This window comes from Octopus sinensis, unplaced genomic scaffold (genome assembly GCF_006345805.1).
Source record: "Octopus sinensis unplaced genomic scaffold, ASM634580v1 Contig19172, whole genome shotgun sequence".
NCBI classification, from domain to species: Eukaryota; Metazoa; Mollusca; class Cephalopoda; order Octopoda; family Octopodidae; genus Octopus; species Octopus sinensis.
In genome coordinates, this window is record NW_021836204.1 from 5,236 (window position 1) to 22,395 (window position 17,160).

The 17,160-nt window shown below is 40.6% G+C and overlaps 1 protein-coding gene across 1 annotated transcript; it reads left to right on the forward strand.

The window, feature by feature from the left end:
* The first annotated feature begins 5,087 nt into the window (after positions 1-5,087).
* Positions 5,088-14,963, forward strand: LOC118762007. The gene is made up of 6 exons (XM_036500229.1): positions 5,088-6,423; positions 6,532-6,963; positions 7,144-7,431; positions 7,504-8,187; positions 8,224-8,619; positions 8,692-14,963. The coding sequence occupies exons 1-6, from the start codon at positions 5,404-5,406 to the stop codon at positions 14,677-14,679; spliced, it is 8,808 nt and encodes a 2,935-aa protein (XP_036356122.1). The 5' UTR covers positions 5,088-5,403; the 3' UTR covers positions 14,680-14,963.
* The last annotated feature ends 2,197 nt before the right edge of the window (positions 14,964-17,160 follow it).

The following is a 17,160-nucleotide window of genomic DNA, read 5'->3' on the forward strand; positions in this document are numbered from 1 at the left end:
TTACAAGTCAATATTTACATAAAACCGAAAATGCAGGGAATGGCATTGGACGTTTTAGCTTGAAATCATGGCACTTCCACATTCCTGAGCCTGGACCCATATTAGCACTTGATGTATTGCCTCCGCTTGTCTTTAGATCATGTCAATAGGGTGGAGAGAACCTAGCCTATGAAGTGTAGTGCAAGCCTTAGTGGGCAGAAAATTTGGCACGGGTATTGCTTTGTCAGAGATGGTCTTACTCGTCTACGAGCGGACAGCCATCATGCATGTATGGATGGGTGTATGGAAGTATGTGGGCATATGCGTTTGTGCATTCACAGGCATACACCACCTTCACCACCACCTCCACCACCACCACCACAAATTGCGCCAGTCTAGTTAGAATCTATATTGGGACTCAGATTGCTATCCGGACGACTGGATCAATGGAAAACACATACATACATACACAGACATGCACAGTTTAGCGCTGTATGGTAGCTAAGTTGACGACTGCGTCGACACCAAACTCACCAGATTGCAACTTGATAACTACATTTCTTATGTTGACCCGTTTCACCTTGCCCTAGAATTTATTCCCATTGTATCTGACACTCCGTCTCATCCTAAGATAACTCCGTCACCACTACCGTCACTACACGCCCACTAATCTTAAGTTCTATCACGAATATTTCTAATTTCACTGCACCCACTTACAAAATCTGTCATTTTCTGCCAAATATCTCGACTTCGCCGTTTATGCGCCACCGATTTAGGCCTAGGCTGCTAACCTGAAGAGCTGAGGCATTTCAGCAATTGAGGGCACCATTGATCAGTTGAGGCTGTCGCCCTCATTCACACCCAGGTCATTAGCCTTACCATTGCTGAGCTACCCATTATACCAGTGTTTTCCAACCTGTTTTCCAACATTCTTCCATAACTACCGGTGGTAGAAAGAAAACAAATTTTGTTTTTAATATCTCATCATAATTATTGAATACAAAAGAATGTACCTGTAACTCTTTTATTTAGTACTCTTTTATTAAGTACTATATATATATATATATACAAATACAAACATACATACACATTATGCACATACATATACATATATACAAACATATTTAGTAAAACCTTTGACATTATCTATCCAATGGTTTCTTTTAAACCTAATATTTACAAACTGACGCTCATAGTTCTATCTACTTCGAGTTTCAGTGTTAAAAACGAATTAGTTCACATCTTTCGAAGTTTCTAAGTTGTTATGACGTAAACCATACGTGTATGTGTGTGTGTTTGTATGTGTGTGTATGTGTGTGTGTGTGTGTGTGTGTGTGTGTGTGTGTGTGTGTGTGTGTGTGTAAATGGCTGTTTCATGGCCCATTGACATTCATACTACAAGTACAATATGCTTATTTTTGTTTCTGTTCTTTTACTTTTAGTAGTGTGTCTATGGCAAGATAGCCATGAATGGAATGTATTTGAATGAACCCTGTATGTTAATTAATCAGACTGAAATTAGTAAACAAGTCGAGTTCGTGTCGATTTTAAATTAATACGACAGGCGTAGGAGTGGCTAAGTCTGCTTTCTTACCACATGGTTCTGGTTCTGGTTCAGGTCGTCTGCGTGGCACCTTGGGCAAGTGTCTTCAACTATAGCCTTAGGCTGACCAAAGCCTTGTGAGTGGATTTGGTCGACGGAAACTGAAAGAAGCTTGTCGTATATATATATATATTGGAATTGTATAATAGCCAATGTATGGTGGATGAGGTGTATTGAGGCCATAGTATCACATTCCTTTGCCTCCGTCCCAAAATTACATATCCTCTGTTTCTTGTAGTAAAGAAACGGCTCACAAGCAGCAGTATTATTATTATTATTATTATTATTATTATTATTATTATTATATTATTATTATTTCATCATCATCATCATCATCATCATCATCATCATCATCATTATTATTATTATTATTATTATTTTATTATTATTATTATTATTATTATTATTATTATTATATGGTTATTATTATTATTATTATGGTTATATATTATTATTATTATTATTATTATTATTATTATTATATTATTGAGTGAGAGAGCAGTTCATGCCATCAAAGTGACACTGGGGTAAAATATACGAAGCCCAATATACCCATCATGACTACCCGTCTGATAAAGGTACACCAGGCACATGCATCACAACCATATGTGCGCGACATGGTGATCTCATATCAAGATAAACAGCACATGACCTTGCAGGGGGCCCAGTTAGAATTTTCTTCAGGTTGAGTAGCCCATCCCGCTCAAACGGTCCCTGAATAAGGGTTGTTAAGGATTTGAAAGAACCACCCATGTTTCCAGAGGTGAACTATTCAAACCCCAAAGAATCCCTCTCAACACATGGCTATGATGCTCCCCCACTACTTCTGCTCGTGATCAGAGATGCACATATCGTCAGCCACTAAGGGACATGCTCAACTGGTTAAGGTCAAACAACTGACAAGCAAATCTGTGGTATTGAGCAGAATATTTGCTGTAGCCCATCTTTTATACCAAGACAAAACAATGTACATGATAACACTTCCAATCAGTTAAGATCAGAAGCCATGAGGGCCACTGCCTGGTACTTCATCAGGGCATTTATTATTATTATTATTATTATATTATTATTATTATTATTATTATTATTATTATTATTATTATTATTATCATTATTATTATTATCATTATTATTATTATTTTATGTTTGACTATTGCTTTACATTTGTACAAGTTGGCTCCAGGTCTCACCCAGAAACTTCAAGAGACAACAAGTTGGAAGTTCATGTTGGTGTTATGCCTAAGGTGCCATATATTTGGTTTTGTACATAGTGTTGTTCTAGAGAATGTCTAAGAAACCATAAGAAAATTATGTTTGTTTTAAAACTTGAGATTACATAGAAAGTATTTTGCGTAGGATATGGACAGTTCCCATGAGCACTATCTTTTGAATTTCTGCCATTTTGGGGTTTTCTGGTATCTGAGCTAGGTAGCAATCAACCCCTTTTGCTATTTCCAGGGCACCTATGACAACAGGTATTGTTTTAGTCTTCAGGTTCCACATTTTGCTAATTTCTATTTCAAGATCTTTATACTTGCTCAGTTTTTGGTAGGTCTTGACAGATACATTTATATCGATTGGGACAGTCATATCAATGAGGGGGCATGATTTTTGTCTGAAATCTTTCAATATGATGTCTGGCCTATTTGCATCTATCTTTCTGTCAGTTTGAATGGTGAAGTTCCAGAGGAGTGAGATGTGATCATTTTCAAGCATTGGAGGTGATTTGTGTTCCCACCAGTTTTTATCATGGGGCAAGTCCAGGTTTTTGCAATTTACCCAGTGAATATATTGTGCAGCTCTATCATGCCTGTTGAGATATTCTGTAGGCGCAAGAAGACTGCATTTGGAGACAACATGATCAATGGTTTCATTTTGAGGTTGACATACACGACATGTTGGGAAGCTACCGTTCTTTAATATGTTGGCCTGGTAGTTCCTTATAGGTAGACATTGATCTTGGGCTGCTATGATAAACCCTTCTGTTTCAGATTTTAAGCCAGAGGCCATTAGCCATTGATGGGTGAGGGCTTTGTCAACACAGGCACTATTCGCTCTCTTTGGGTATTTGCCATTGAGAGGTCTTTCTTGCCATCTATCAGTCAGAATATCTAAGGCAGCAGTTTTAGCACGAGCTTTCATGTGCTTAGCTTTTTCTGTGCTTGTTTCTCGTATATCTAATTCCGGAATTTGTTGTGTTTGGAATTCACTTAGATATTCCTTTGCCTGTTTTGTTACTGAATATTATTATTGTTGTTGTTGTTGTTGTTGTTATTATTATTATTATTATTATTATTATTATTATTATTATTATTATAGTAGTAGTAGTAGTAGTAGTAGTAATCTAATCTCGTTTTTTTTCTTCTTGCACAGAAACCAACAGCGAAAGAATCCTGGAGCCCAAATGATTTATAGTCTTATTATTAAATTAGAATAAAATAAGATACAAAAATAAAAGGAAGAAGTTAAAAGGAAAATGGATCCGGAAGGAGAAAAAAATCCAGAACGTCCAAAGAGTATATTTCATTTGCTTAGAAACAGCTTTAAAAAGGGTTTTTCTTCGCCGAGCAAAACCAAGAAAGTCGAAGGAATCGAAACACACGAAGATCCCAACATCAAAGAAAACGACGCTGTGAAGAACGGCATTCTCAGAACAGAAACGTCGCAGGATAACAGCACAACAGCCTCTAGTGTTAGTAAGTCACTTAAAAAATATCTCCCTGAAACTTCTCTAGATTTGAATTTGGATTCAAATTTAAACGGAGGACTAGAAACACCTAAACAATATGTTGCTCCGTTGGGATCTGCCGAAAGCCAGAAAGAAGGCGTCGAGGAATCAGAAGCAGAAGAAAAGGAAGAAAAAGAAAAAGATGTAAGAACTGAAGAACAAGAAAAAATCGTAATAACTAAAGAGAAAGAAAAAGATGTACTGACTGAAGAAATAGAAAAAGGTGTAAAAACTGAAGAAAATGAAAATGAAAAAGAAAAAGATGTGGCGAAAACTGAAGAAATAGAAAAAGATGTGGCGAAAACTGAAGAAATAGAAAAAGATGTGGCGAAAACTGAAGAAATAGAAAAAGATGTGGCGAAAACTGAAGAAATAGAAAAAGATGTGGCGAAAACTGAAGAAATAGAAAAAGATGTGGCGAAAACTGAAGAAATAGAAAAAGATGTGGCGAAAACTGAAGAAATAGAAAAAGATGTGGCGAAAACTGAAGAAATAGAAAAAGATGTGGCGAAAACTGAAGAAATAGAAAAAGATGTGGCGAAAACTGAAGAAATAGAAAAGAGGTGGCGAAAAAACGAAGAAAAGAAATAGAAAAAGTGTGGCGAAAAATGAAGAAATAGAAAAAGATATGTGGGCGAAAACTGAAGAAATAGAAAAAGATGCGGCGAAAACTGAAGAAATCGAAAAAGATATTGAAAGAATTGAAGAAAGAGAAAGAGATGTAGTAAGTGAAGAAATAGAAAAAGAAGTTGTAACAACTGAAGAAAGACAAAAGGATGCTATATTTGAAGAAAATGAAAAAGTTGTAAAAAGAATTGAGAAAGAAGGAGAAAAAGCTGCAATAATTACGGAAAAAGAAAAAGAAGAAATTATTGAAGAAGATGTAAAAGAACAAAAAATAGAAACTGAAGAGTCTATAAATAACCATGTTTCTTCCGATGGTGAAAATGTAGTTGTAAGAAATGGTAATTCACAAAGAGATAAAGATCTGATTGGTGCATACACAGAAAAGAATGTTGAACAAGAATGTGATGTGTCTGGAACTGCAGAAAAGCCACTGTCTCTGTTAAATTATATTCAAAGTAGTTCAACTATGGCTGAAAATAAAGTGGAGCCTCATGTGACATCAGACCAACTCTGTGAAAAACCTGATTTGACCGCAACAGATATATACAGCTCTGAAGATTCATCATCCCGTGCTGGAAAGCACGAATCCACGTTGCTCTCTAACGAAGATAAGGTTCTCCCAGACAAAAAGGACAACGTTTCCTCTCAATCGTTCCCTTCTGCTGCTTCTCTTCCTTCCCATTCTTCTTACTTTGAAGAGAAACAATTAGACAAGGAAAAGGAAGAGCCAAAACCAGAAAGTAATTCGTCAGATCCATTATCTTCGGAAGTTAAAATGGATAGTAAGAATGATAATACTGATAGCTCTGAAAATAAAAAAGATATCTCAGACAGTGTTGCTCCCAAAATTACACGTCAGCCAGAATTTTCGAGATGGGGTGCGTTTCTTCCAAAGCCATATTCGAAAACATCACAACAACCCTTCAAGAAATTTTCACAATTTTTTCTGGGTAAATCGAAGTCAGCAGCGAAGCTTTCGTCAGATTCATCGCCGCAGTTACAATCAACGAGTTCAACAACCACCAATTCCGCAATCCCGCCAACTCTTCGCACCGATTCCTCACTTCCTTTATTACCCTCGCAAATTGCAACATCCTCTCCCAGACACGCTAACCAGCAGTTGCAATCTCAAGAACAAATTTCTACACCTTTACACCCTCAGCACACACTATCTTCGTCTTCCATACCACAATCAAAAATATCTTCAGTGGAATTATCTCCATCATTGTCCGCGGCACCGTCCCCACCTCAAGCTGAAATAATGACCACAGCATCCTCTGTGACACTGGATACAGTACAACTTGATGCATTAAAGAAGGAAACATCTGTGACATTGCATGAGGTGCCATCTGTCACTCCAGATAAGAAACTGCCGGAGGTACCATCCATCACATTGAGTGAAAAACTACCTGAGGTCCCATCGGTGACATTAGATGAGAAACTGCCTGAGGTACCATCAGTGACATTAGATGAGAAACTGCCTGAGGTACAATCCGTGACATTGAATGAGAAACTGCCTGATGTACCATCAGTGACATTAGATGAGAAACTTCCTGAGGTACCATCAGTGACATCGGATAAGAAACTGCCTGAGGTACCATCAGTGACATTAGATGAGAAACTGCCTGAGGTACCATCAGTGACATTGGATGAGAAACTGCCTGAGGTACAATCCGTGACATTGAATGAGAAACTGCCTGAGGTACCATCAGTGACATTAGATGAGAAACTTCCTGAGGTACCATCAGTGACATTGGATAAGAAACTGCCTGAGGTACCATCAGTGACATTAGATGAGAAACTGCCTGAGGTACCATCAGTGACATTGGATGAGAAACTGCCTGAGGTACAATCCGTGACATTGAATGAGAAACTGCCTGAGGTACCATCAGTGACATTAGATGAGAAACTTCCTGATGTACCATCAGTGACATTGGATAAGAAACTGCCTGAGGTACCATCAGTGACATTAGATGAGAAACTGCCTGAGGTACCATCAGTGACATTAGATGAGAAACTGCCTGAGGTACAATCCGTGACATTGAATGAGAAACTGCCTGATGTACCATCAGTGACATTAGATGAGAAACTACCTGAGGTACCATCAGTGTCATTAGATGAGAAACTGTCTGAGGTACCATCAGTGACATTAGATGAGAAACTGCCTGAGGTACCATCAGTGACATTGGATGAGACGCTGCCTGAGGTACAATCCGTGACATTGAGTGAAAAACTTCCCGAGTTGCCATCTGTGACATTGGATGAGAAACTGCCTGAGGTACCATCAGTGACATTAGATGAGAAACTGCCTGAGATACCATCGGTGACATTGAATGAGAAACTGCCTGAAGTACCATCAGTGACATTGGATGAGAAACTGCCTGAGGTACCATCAGTGACATTAGATGAGAAACTGCCTGAGGTACCATCAGTGACATTAGATGAGAAACTGCCTGAGATACCATCAGTGACATTAGATGAGAAACTGCCTGAGGTACAATCTGTGACATTGAGTGAAAAACTTCCCAAGTTGCCATCTGTGACATTGGATGAGAAACTGCCTGAGGTACCATCAGTGGCATTGGATGAGAAACTGCCTGAGGTACAATCCGTGACATTGAGTGAAAAACTTCCCGAGTTGCCATCTGTGACATTGGATGAGAAACTGCCTGAGGTACCATCAGTGACATTAGATGAGAAACTGCCTGAGGTACCATCAGTGACATTAGATGAGAAACTCCCTGAGGTACCATCAGTGACATTAGATGAGAAACTGCCTGAGGTACCATCAGTGACATTGGATGAGAAACTGCCTGAGGTACCATCAGTGACATTAGATGAGAAATTGCCTGAGGTACCATCAGTGACATTAGATGAGAAACTGCCCGAGGTACCATCAGTGACATTGGATGAGAAACTGCCTGAGGTACCATCAGTGACATTAGATGAGAAACTGCCTGAGGTACCATCAGTGACATTGGATAAGAAACTGCCTGAGGTACCATCAGTGACATTGGATGAGAAACTGCCTGAGGTACCATCAGTGACATTAGATGAGAAACTGCCTGAGGTACCATCAGTGACATTGGATGAGAAACTGCCTGAGGTACAATCCGTGACATTGAGTGAAAAACTTCCCGAGTTGCCATCTGTGACATTGGATGAGAAACTGCCTGAGGTACCATCAGAGTCATTAGATGAGAAACTGCCTGAGGTACCATCAGTGACATTGAATGAGAAACTGCCTGAGGTACCATCAGTGACATTAGATGAGAAACTGCCTGAGGTACCATCAGTGACATTAGATGAGAAACTGCCTGAGGTACCATCAGTGACATTAGATGAGAAACTGCCTGAGGTACCATCAGTGACATTAGATGAGAAACTGCCTGAGGTACCATCAGTGACATTAGATGAGAAACTGCCGGAGGTACCATCAGTGACATTAGATGAGAAACTGCCTGAGGTACCATCAGTGACATTAGATGAGAAACTGCCTGAGGTACCATCAGTGACATTGAATGAGAAACTGCCTGAGGTACCATCAGTGACATTAGATGAGAAACTGCCTGAGGTACCATCAGTGCCATTAGATGAGAAACTGCCTGAGGTACCATCAGTGACATTAGATGAGAAACTGCCTGAGGTACCCACAGTGTCATTAGATGAGAAACTGCCTGAGGTGCCATCTGTGTCATTAGATGAGAAACTGCCTGATGTACCATCAGTGACTTTAGATGAGAAACTGCCTGAGGTACCATCAGTGACATTAGATGAGAAACTGCCTGAGGTACCATCAGTGACATTGGATGAGAAACTGCCTGAGGTACAATCAGTGACATTAGATGAGAAGCTCCCTGAGATACCATCAGTGACACTGGGAGATAAACTCCCTGAGGTGCCATCTGTGATATTAGATGAAAAGTTGCCTGAGGTAGTATCTGTGACACTGGATGAGAAAATGCCGGAGGTACCATCTATGCCATTGGAAAACAAGCAGATCGAGGTACCATCTGTACCACAGTCTTATTCACAATCTGAGGTACAGGCTAAGGAATTGACTGTGCTTCAATTTAATGCATTGCTTGAGTCTACCTCTTTAAACCCAGTTGAGGAACTATCTGTAAGACCAACTGTTGCTGTGTCTGAAGCGCAATCTCTAAAATTAAGTGAGGTACCGCCCCTAGTACCAACACCGGAACCGTCTTTGGCACCATCAGTGACACAATCTGTGGAATCATCTCTGGACTTATCTCCTGAAGTGTCTGTAGAATCATCCATAACGGTATCTGAGGTTTCCTCCCTTAATTCGTCTGCTACTTTTCCTCTCTCACAATCACCTTCTACACAAACTTTGCACTCATTGCCACCGACACCACCTGGAACGATGTCGCCGATGCAGCCTGAAACAGAAATACCTCTGCTAACACAACCGTCGACATCCCCGACAACTTCCCGTTTCTTTTTTTCGTCACCATCGACAGAGACTTCCTCTTCCCCCACCTCGTCTCTAACCACGCTGTCGTCACATTCTCGTGCAACGCCACCGACAGCGAGTGTTGAAGGAGATAGCAGCAGTGTGAACGGAAATTTTACAATTATATACCAAGATGCTAACCACGTAGTCCAGCACCTAAGCGACGACATGTACAAGACAATGAAACAGAGCATCAAACGAGGCCGTGTGAAGGAACTGCAGAAGATATTTTCTGCATACATATATGACAAAGATGACTTGCATCAAAATAAAGCCCACTATATAAATGGCGGAGAAATATCAGATACTTCTTGGGCACATACAATCGGAACGAAACCAATAGGATATAAACCAGTAGAAAGTAATTTGAATCAGATACTTCGTGTACAAAACAAGCAAAACGAAGTACAACGAGAAGAAAAAGAACTGAAAACAGGGGAAGAAAAGAAAGAACTACTCAATTATGAACTGGAGCAAAAACAGCAAATAGAGATAACAGAAAATACTTTCATCAACGCAGATGTGGCCTCCGTTCCCCTCTATTCTACTCCAGACAATGCTATGCAAAGTGGAGACACTATTTATAAAACAGAGCCAAATATACTGACAAATATATCGGACACATCATTTAATACGTCCGAAGCTGAGGAAGTGGGGCTGGTTTCTGAACGTCTCATTAACGTCGAGCAACAACAAACAGAAGAGTCTCTATCGCTACCGTCGACTGGTTTTCAAACTACGATCACATCAGATATAATGTATCCTGAGCAGCAATGTAGATTGGAATCGATGTCTAAAATTAACGACAACATCCGGAACGAAAGCGACGAGAATAGCAGTTACGAAATAATTAATACGATCACCAACAACGACAACAGTAATATCGACATTAAAAGCAACAACGACAATGATCTCTACAGCAACAACAACGATATAAAAGGTGTCATTGAAACAAAAACGGATAATTATGTTCGCGGAGAAGATATGACAGAAGAGGTGCTTGTTGTTGAGGTGAATAGAAAGGTGGAAACTATCAACGACAGTAATGTCGTTAACGAACAAAACAGTAGCCAGATCAACAATATACATGGCGACGACGACGACGACGATAACAACAATAACAACATCACCTTGGGGACGTTTTCCACAGATGAGGGGAAAACTGAATCACTGTTGTACTCAAGAAATATTTCAGAGTCAACGGTGACCGACCAGGAGTACAGCAATGGAATTAGAACCAGTGGAAATGAAGAATTCATAGTAAAAGATATTCCATCAGAAACATCAGGCGAATCCGAAATCGTAGAACAACAAATAGAAAACCAGATAACCAATAAAATTGATGCCAATACAGAGCTTGAAGTTGAAGCTGAAGTAGGGAACGAGCTTAGTGAGACGTCTGTAAAGCCAATTAGAAAAGAAGAAACCGAACAGTCTGGTAGAGAGGATGCCGAGATCAGAAAAAAAGATTTACCACAAAGCCCAGAAAAAGTTCATAACAAAACCAATATACAAGAATTGTCGATTTTCGACATTTCAAAAACTGTCAGAAAACACAAAGTAAGAAAACTTGCAAGGATCTGGCCGCCAACAAGATATGCGGATGATGAAGCAGATACATATCTTAATTTTCAACCTTGGAAGAAAGAAAATGACATGAATTCAGAGAAAGAGAATCAAAATGCTGGTGGAAATGTGGAAGACAATGAAACTAACTTGTTGAACGGTACTCAGACACACATCCTAGAAGATACCGCAACTGTGATTGAGAAATACAGACCAACAGCTCAAGAAAGACTCAGAATTGTTAACAAACATATTGGAGAAAGAACAGTTGGTGTAACTAAAGGACTCCTGCCCTCACCTGACAGTAAAGTTGTACATGAGACCGTGGAAGTTAGCCCACCCACAGACACACAAGAAACTCTCCCTTCAGTAAACAAAGAAATTGTATATGAGACTATAGAAGATAGCCCGCCAACAGTAGCACAAGAAACCTCTGACAGAGAGATACATGAGACTGTGGAAGTTAGCCCATCGACAGATTTGACAAACTTTGCTGAAATTTCATCAGTCAAGGAAGCCGAAGAATGTTTAGAAACCTTGCCTGCAATGAAAAGTGAAACTATAATGAAAGCTTGTGATGAACCCCTCTTTAAAAAAACAGAAGAATCTATCACTTTCTTGAAGAAAGAAGATGCTGATGATGTTAAAGAAATTACTTCTGCTACAAAAGATGAAGAAAATTTTGTCCCAGATAAGCGCGTTGCTGACGTGCACTCATTGAATGACTCTGAAATAACTGGCAAAATTATTAAGACTGAGCAATCACGTAGACCCAGTGTTCAAGAAAGACTCAGGATTGTAAACAGCCGGATTACTCAGATAAGAAATAATATTCCGGCTCAACAAACAGAAGAAATTATCCTTAAAACAAATGAGATTGCTCCTGATACAAAGGTCCCTGAGACAACTGATTCTGTAACCAGTAATACTGCACACGGTCTTCATGAGGTAACCCCACTAATTCAGTCACAAGGATTCAGTACCCTGAACACTGAAGTTGCACACAAGTCCGCGGAAGTTAGCCCACCATTAAACACACAAGAATCTATTCTTTCAGTAAGCAAAGAAGTTGTACAGGATTCTGTAGAAGCTAGCCTTCCAACCGTCACACAAGAAGCTGTCTCTTCAGTGGACAGTGAAGTCGTACATGAAGTTGTGGAAGTTAGTCTTCCAACCGTCACACAAGAAGCTCTCCCTTCAGTGGACAGTGAAGTCGTACATGAAGTTGTGGAAGTTAGCCTTCCAACCGTCACACAAGAAGCTCTCCCTTCAGTGGACAGTGAAGTCGTAGATGAAACTGTGGAAGTTAGCCTACCAACCATCACACAAGAAACTTTTCCTCCAGTGGACAGCGAAGTCGTACATGAAATTGTAGAAGTTAGCCCACCAACCGTCACACAAGAAACGCTCTCTTCAGTGGACAGTGGAATCGTACATGAAGTTGTGGAAGTCAGCCTACCAACCATCACACAAGAAGCACTTCCTCCAGTGGACAGTGAAGTGGCATATGAAGCTGTGGAAATTAGCCCACCAACCGTCACACAAGAGACTATCCATTCAGTGGACAGCGAAGTCGTACATGAAATTGTGGAAGTTAGCCTACCAACCGTCATTCAAGAACCTGTCCATTCAGTGGACAGTGAAGTCACACATCAAATTGTGGAAGTTAGCCTACCAACCGTCTCACAAGAGGCTGTCCCTTCAGTGGGCAGTGAAGTCGTAGATGAAACTGTGGAAGTCAGCCTTCCAACCGTCACACAAGAAGCTCTCCCTTCAGTGGACAGAGAAGTCGTACATGAAATTGTGGAAGTTAGCCTACCAACCGTCTCACAAGAGGCTGTCCCTTCAGTGGGCAGTGAAGTCGTAGATGAAACTGTGGAAGTCAGCCTTCCAACCGTCACACAAGAAGCTGTCCCTTCAGTGGACAGCGAAGTCGTACATGAAATTGTGGAAGTTAGCCTACCAACCGTCTCACAAGAGGCTGTCCCTTCAGTGGACAGTGAAGTCGTAGATGAAACTGTGGAAGTCAGCCTTCCAACCGTCACACAAGAAGCTGTCCCTTCAGTGGACAGCGAAGTCGTACATGAAATTGTGGAAGTTATCCTACCAACTGTCTCACAAGAGGCTGTCCCTTCAGTGGGCAGTGAAGTCGTAGATGAAACTGTGGAAGTTAGCCTTCCAGCCGTCACACAAGAGGCTGTACCTTCAGTGGACAGCGAAGTCGTACATGAAGTTGTGGAAGTTAGCCCCCCAATCGTCTCACAAGAGGCTATCCCTTCAGTGGACAGCGAAGTCGTACAGGAAGTTGTGGAAGTCAGCCTACCAGCCGTCATTCAAGAACCTGTCCATTCAGTGGACAGTGAAGTCACACATCAAATTGTGGAAGTTAGCTTACCAACCGTCTCACAAGAGGCTGTCCCTTCAGTGGACAGTGAAGTCGTACATGAAGTTGTGGAAGTTAGCCTTCCAACCGCCACACAAGAAGCTCTCCCTTCAGGGGAAAACGAAGTCGTAGGTGAGACTGTGGAAGTTAGCCTATCAACCGTCACAAAAGAAACGCCTCCTTCACTAGATCAAGTAGTAGGTGAAGATTTCGAAGTTACCCCTATAAGCTATGAAGTTGCCCCTTCTTCGGTAACAAGTGAAAATATACAAGTTATTTCGGAAATGAACCCACCTGTGGATATTCCATCTGATTTTGAAGTACAACCTGTTGTTATCCCTGGCAATGATGAGGTTTTAATAGAAAAAGAAGAAGGGCTTCATGCTTCATCGGCGATGAATACTGAGCAAGTTGAACGTGTGAATGTGGAAGAGGATACGATAAGCCTTGCAGAGAGTATTTCTGATACAATACCTGATAAATTCGAGAGCATAATGGCGTACGTTTTGCAAAGGGAAAACAGTCAAGGAAGTAACGAGATAATAAGCGACCATGCAGAATTACCAGAATGCTACAAGCAAGGTTCGCTTCTCTCCATTTCGAACGAAGAAAAGCAAATACTCAAAGCAAATCAACCACCCACTGCCAGTGCAGTGGAAAGCGATGCTCCAGAGGCGAAGAGAGAAACTGACGATCTGGATGATGTAAGAGATGAAATTGAAATCGTCTACAGTGTAAAAACAGAAGATATCAACGAATTTAAGGGAGAAATGGAAACTGTGACTGGAATGGGAGTTACGAGTGGGGAAACACTGGAAGAAATTAATGCGAATGAAAATACAAGTGGAAAAATAGACCTCCCTGTCGGAGAAATAGAGCGTGACATAGACGATGAAGAAAAGAAAGAAGGACAAGAAAAAGAAGAAAAAGAGAGTGAAGAGTTGGTAGTGATAGGGTCAACTGATGTCGTCGTGGTAGCAGGAGAGAAAGAAGAAGAAAGAGAAGAGGAGTCGTTAGAGAAGGAGGAAAGCCAGATAGAAAAGGTCGAAGCAGAAGAGGCAATGGTAATGTTGTCAGAGGAAAAACAGAAAGAAGACGAGAAGGGCAAAGAAATTGTGATTTCAGAAAATCTACCGATTGATAATGAAAACACATTGAGTTCAGTTTCTATGCTTGAAGTAAACAAGTTAGGGGAAAGAGAGGAAAACCTTTTAACAAAGAAAGGCGTGTCAAAAGTAACAATACCTTCTTCAGAAGCGCTCCTTCATTTGTTCAGTCATGTGCTTCTGTTGACACCAATGAAAAAGAAGCAATAAAAGACATAGCAACGGACGTTACACCGATAACTACAACAATAGCAACAACAACAACAACCACTACGACAGTAATCGCAACAGCTACAACAGATTTGACTCAGAAAGTGTTAAAAAAGTCGGACGAAACAGGAGTGGTGGTGGGAGAAGAAATTACTTTAGTTGAAGCAGAAGATAATATTGTGCCGACAATCGCCAGTGAAATACATTCAACTCCAACTAGTGTTGAAAACATACAAACTGTCGTGGTTAGTGGGACATATTTAGGAGACGGTGTTGGTAATAAAGAAGAGGAAGGGGAGGAAAAGAAAGAAGACGACAAAGAAAAAGAGGAAGGAATAAGTACAGTAGACGGAGAAGAAACGCATTTAAAAGAAGACAATTCTGGCAGTAATCTCGACCGTGTTTCATACATTCCCTATTATTCAACCAACTCTGAGATGTTAACCCGGCTTAAACAACCACCAGAGGGTAATCAGACACCGCTGATAAAAAGTGATTCAACTGCAACAGCAGCAGCTAAAACAACAATAATAACAACAAAGAGCAATGGTACTATATCTACATACCCTGCAGTTACAAATACCGTCATAACAGAAAGTAGCACAAGTATTAGCCCAGAACACGACACGGGTACGGGAGAGAGATTAGTATACGGATTGAGTTCAGTTGAAAAAACTCAAGGAGAAAATGTGCGAGAAAATGAATCTGTTGTATTGGCTGCATCGAAAGAGAGTGAAAGCAATAGAGATTTTAACGGCGAGCAAAAAGCGAAATACCCAGGCTCGGCAACAGTCAGTAGAAGCTCAAGCAGCTGTAGTAGTCTGGGCAGCAATTTTCTTGGAGAGTTTGCCTCCCAAGAGTACAGTGAAGAGAATGTGAAAGCGGAACCAACGGTCATCAAAAGCACGAAAGAAACCGAGAAAGAGCAAGTGGTGACCGGAAAACCAGTAAATTTCCTCCGTCGTTTTTTCGAATCAGGGCGATCAATTTTCGGTGAGACGAAGAAAACAAGTGACAAGTCTACTGCAGAACCAGTTGAATACATTACGAACGGTACTGTTCACTCTCGACACCTGCAAGATTCAAACGGATTACTAAGAGAGCATGAAACAATTGATGCCAACAAAAACAACGACCAAATAACTCGTTGGACGACTCCTGTTACCGCGAATGAACCACTCGCGTCTCAACCCAATAAGCCAGCTGACGCCGCAAGTTTAACTGGTTACAATGATGCTAGACCCGGAACAGTGGTTGAAGCAAACTTAACCGGTTCAGAAGTTGTGAATCATGATGTCAGCGGCGATCGGTCTCGTGTTGAGAATTTGAATGCACTTAGTTCATTTGAGAACACTTTTCCAGACTCGGTTGACGTTCAAAATCAGACGCAGCGCTCACCAAGCTCAGAATACCCTGAGGAAGAATCGAGGGCAGACTATTTCACTGTTAACAACCCTTTACTGAAAAACAGCACTGAATATGTTGCCCCTGAAATTCAACAAACTTCTAACCAAATGGTTGCTGCTCCACCATTCAAGAAAGACAATGGAACTGCTGAAGATGTACACGCACATATTAGTACACCTGTAGAAACTTTACCTTCGAGTGAAATTAATAGGAATGAAAACAATGACCTGTGGACAGTAGAAGACCCAAGTGCAATAAACAAACGTATCAGAGCCGATGGAGTCATCGACTATGATATTATGCAACCGTTGAAGAATAAATTAATTAACGATGAAACGCTCGAGTCTCAACCAAATATTCTTGCTCAAACCGCTGAAAATACATTTTCGGAAAATTCAGTTATTACACAGCAACCAACCCAAGCGGTCATATCAAACACTGAGACCGGTTTGACAACTTCTGAAAATTATAAAACACCATCGTCTAGGAATGTTGAAATTTCTAGTCCAGCTATTGTAGAAAGCTTTGTGACATCGGAACGACGTCAAAGCTTTCTGCTTTCGCCCACACTAAATGACGAAGAAAACGACATTGAAGATGGAAGTATAGCGATAAGTGAACAAAAAAGGGAAGCTTTAATCAAGGGAAACGTACATCGTAGAATCAAAGCATTTGAGGTGCCGAAAGATACAATCATGAATGTAAATAGCAAGCCAGTTAAATCAAGATCCCGGTCTTCCTTATATGATAGTGCAGGTGAAGGCAGCACTGAATTTTTATACGAGAAAGTGAGAAGCGAATTGCGCCCAATACCAGCAAAAAAAATGGTAGAATCTAATTTTATAGAGGAGCACACTACAGATTCAGGACCAGCATATATTTCCAAGTTAGACAATGGCTTAGAAACAACAATAACACCTTCTCCGATAATTTATCGAGAAACTTCGAATGTAATTGAAAACCATATTGAGGATAGGCCAGACGATAATGATTCGGATCATCAGTATAAAGTGGTCAGGTTAACACCATCAACTGGGGAACACAACCAAATAAAGCGCGTTATTTATTGTGAAA

What these genes read in the sequence shown, in the direction of transcription:
- LOC118762007 (XM_036500229.1), top strand. Translation starts at nt 5,404, where the DNA reads ATGGCTGAAAATAAAGTGGAGCCTCATGTGACATCAGACCAACTCTGT. An exon ending in TAGATGAGAAACTGCCTGAG is followed by an intron (nt 6,424 to 6,531) that starts GTACAATCCGTG and finishes AAACTGCCTGAG; the next exon opens with GTACCATCAGTGACATTAGA. An exon ending in TGAATGAGAAACTGCCTGAG is followed by an intron (nt 8,188 to 8,223) that starts GTACCATCAGTG and finishes AAACTGCCTGAG; the next exon opens with GTACCATCAGTGACATTAGA.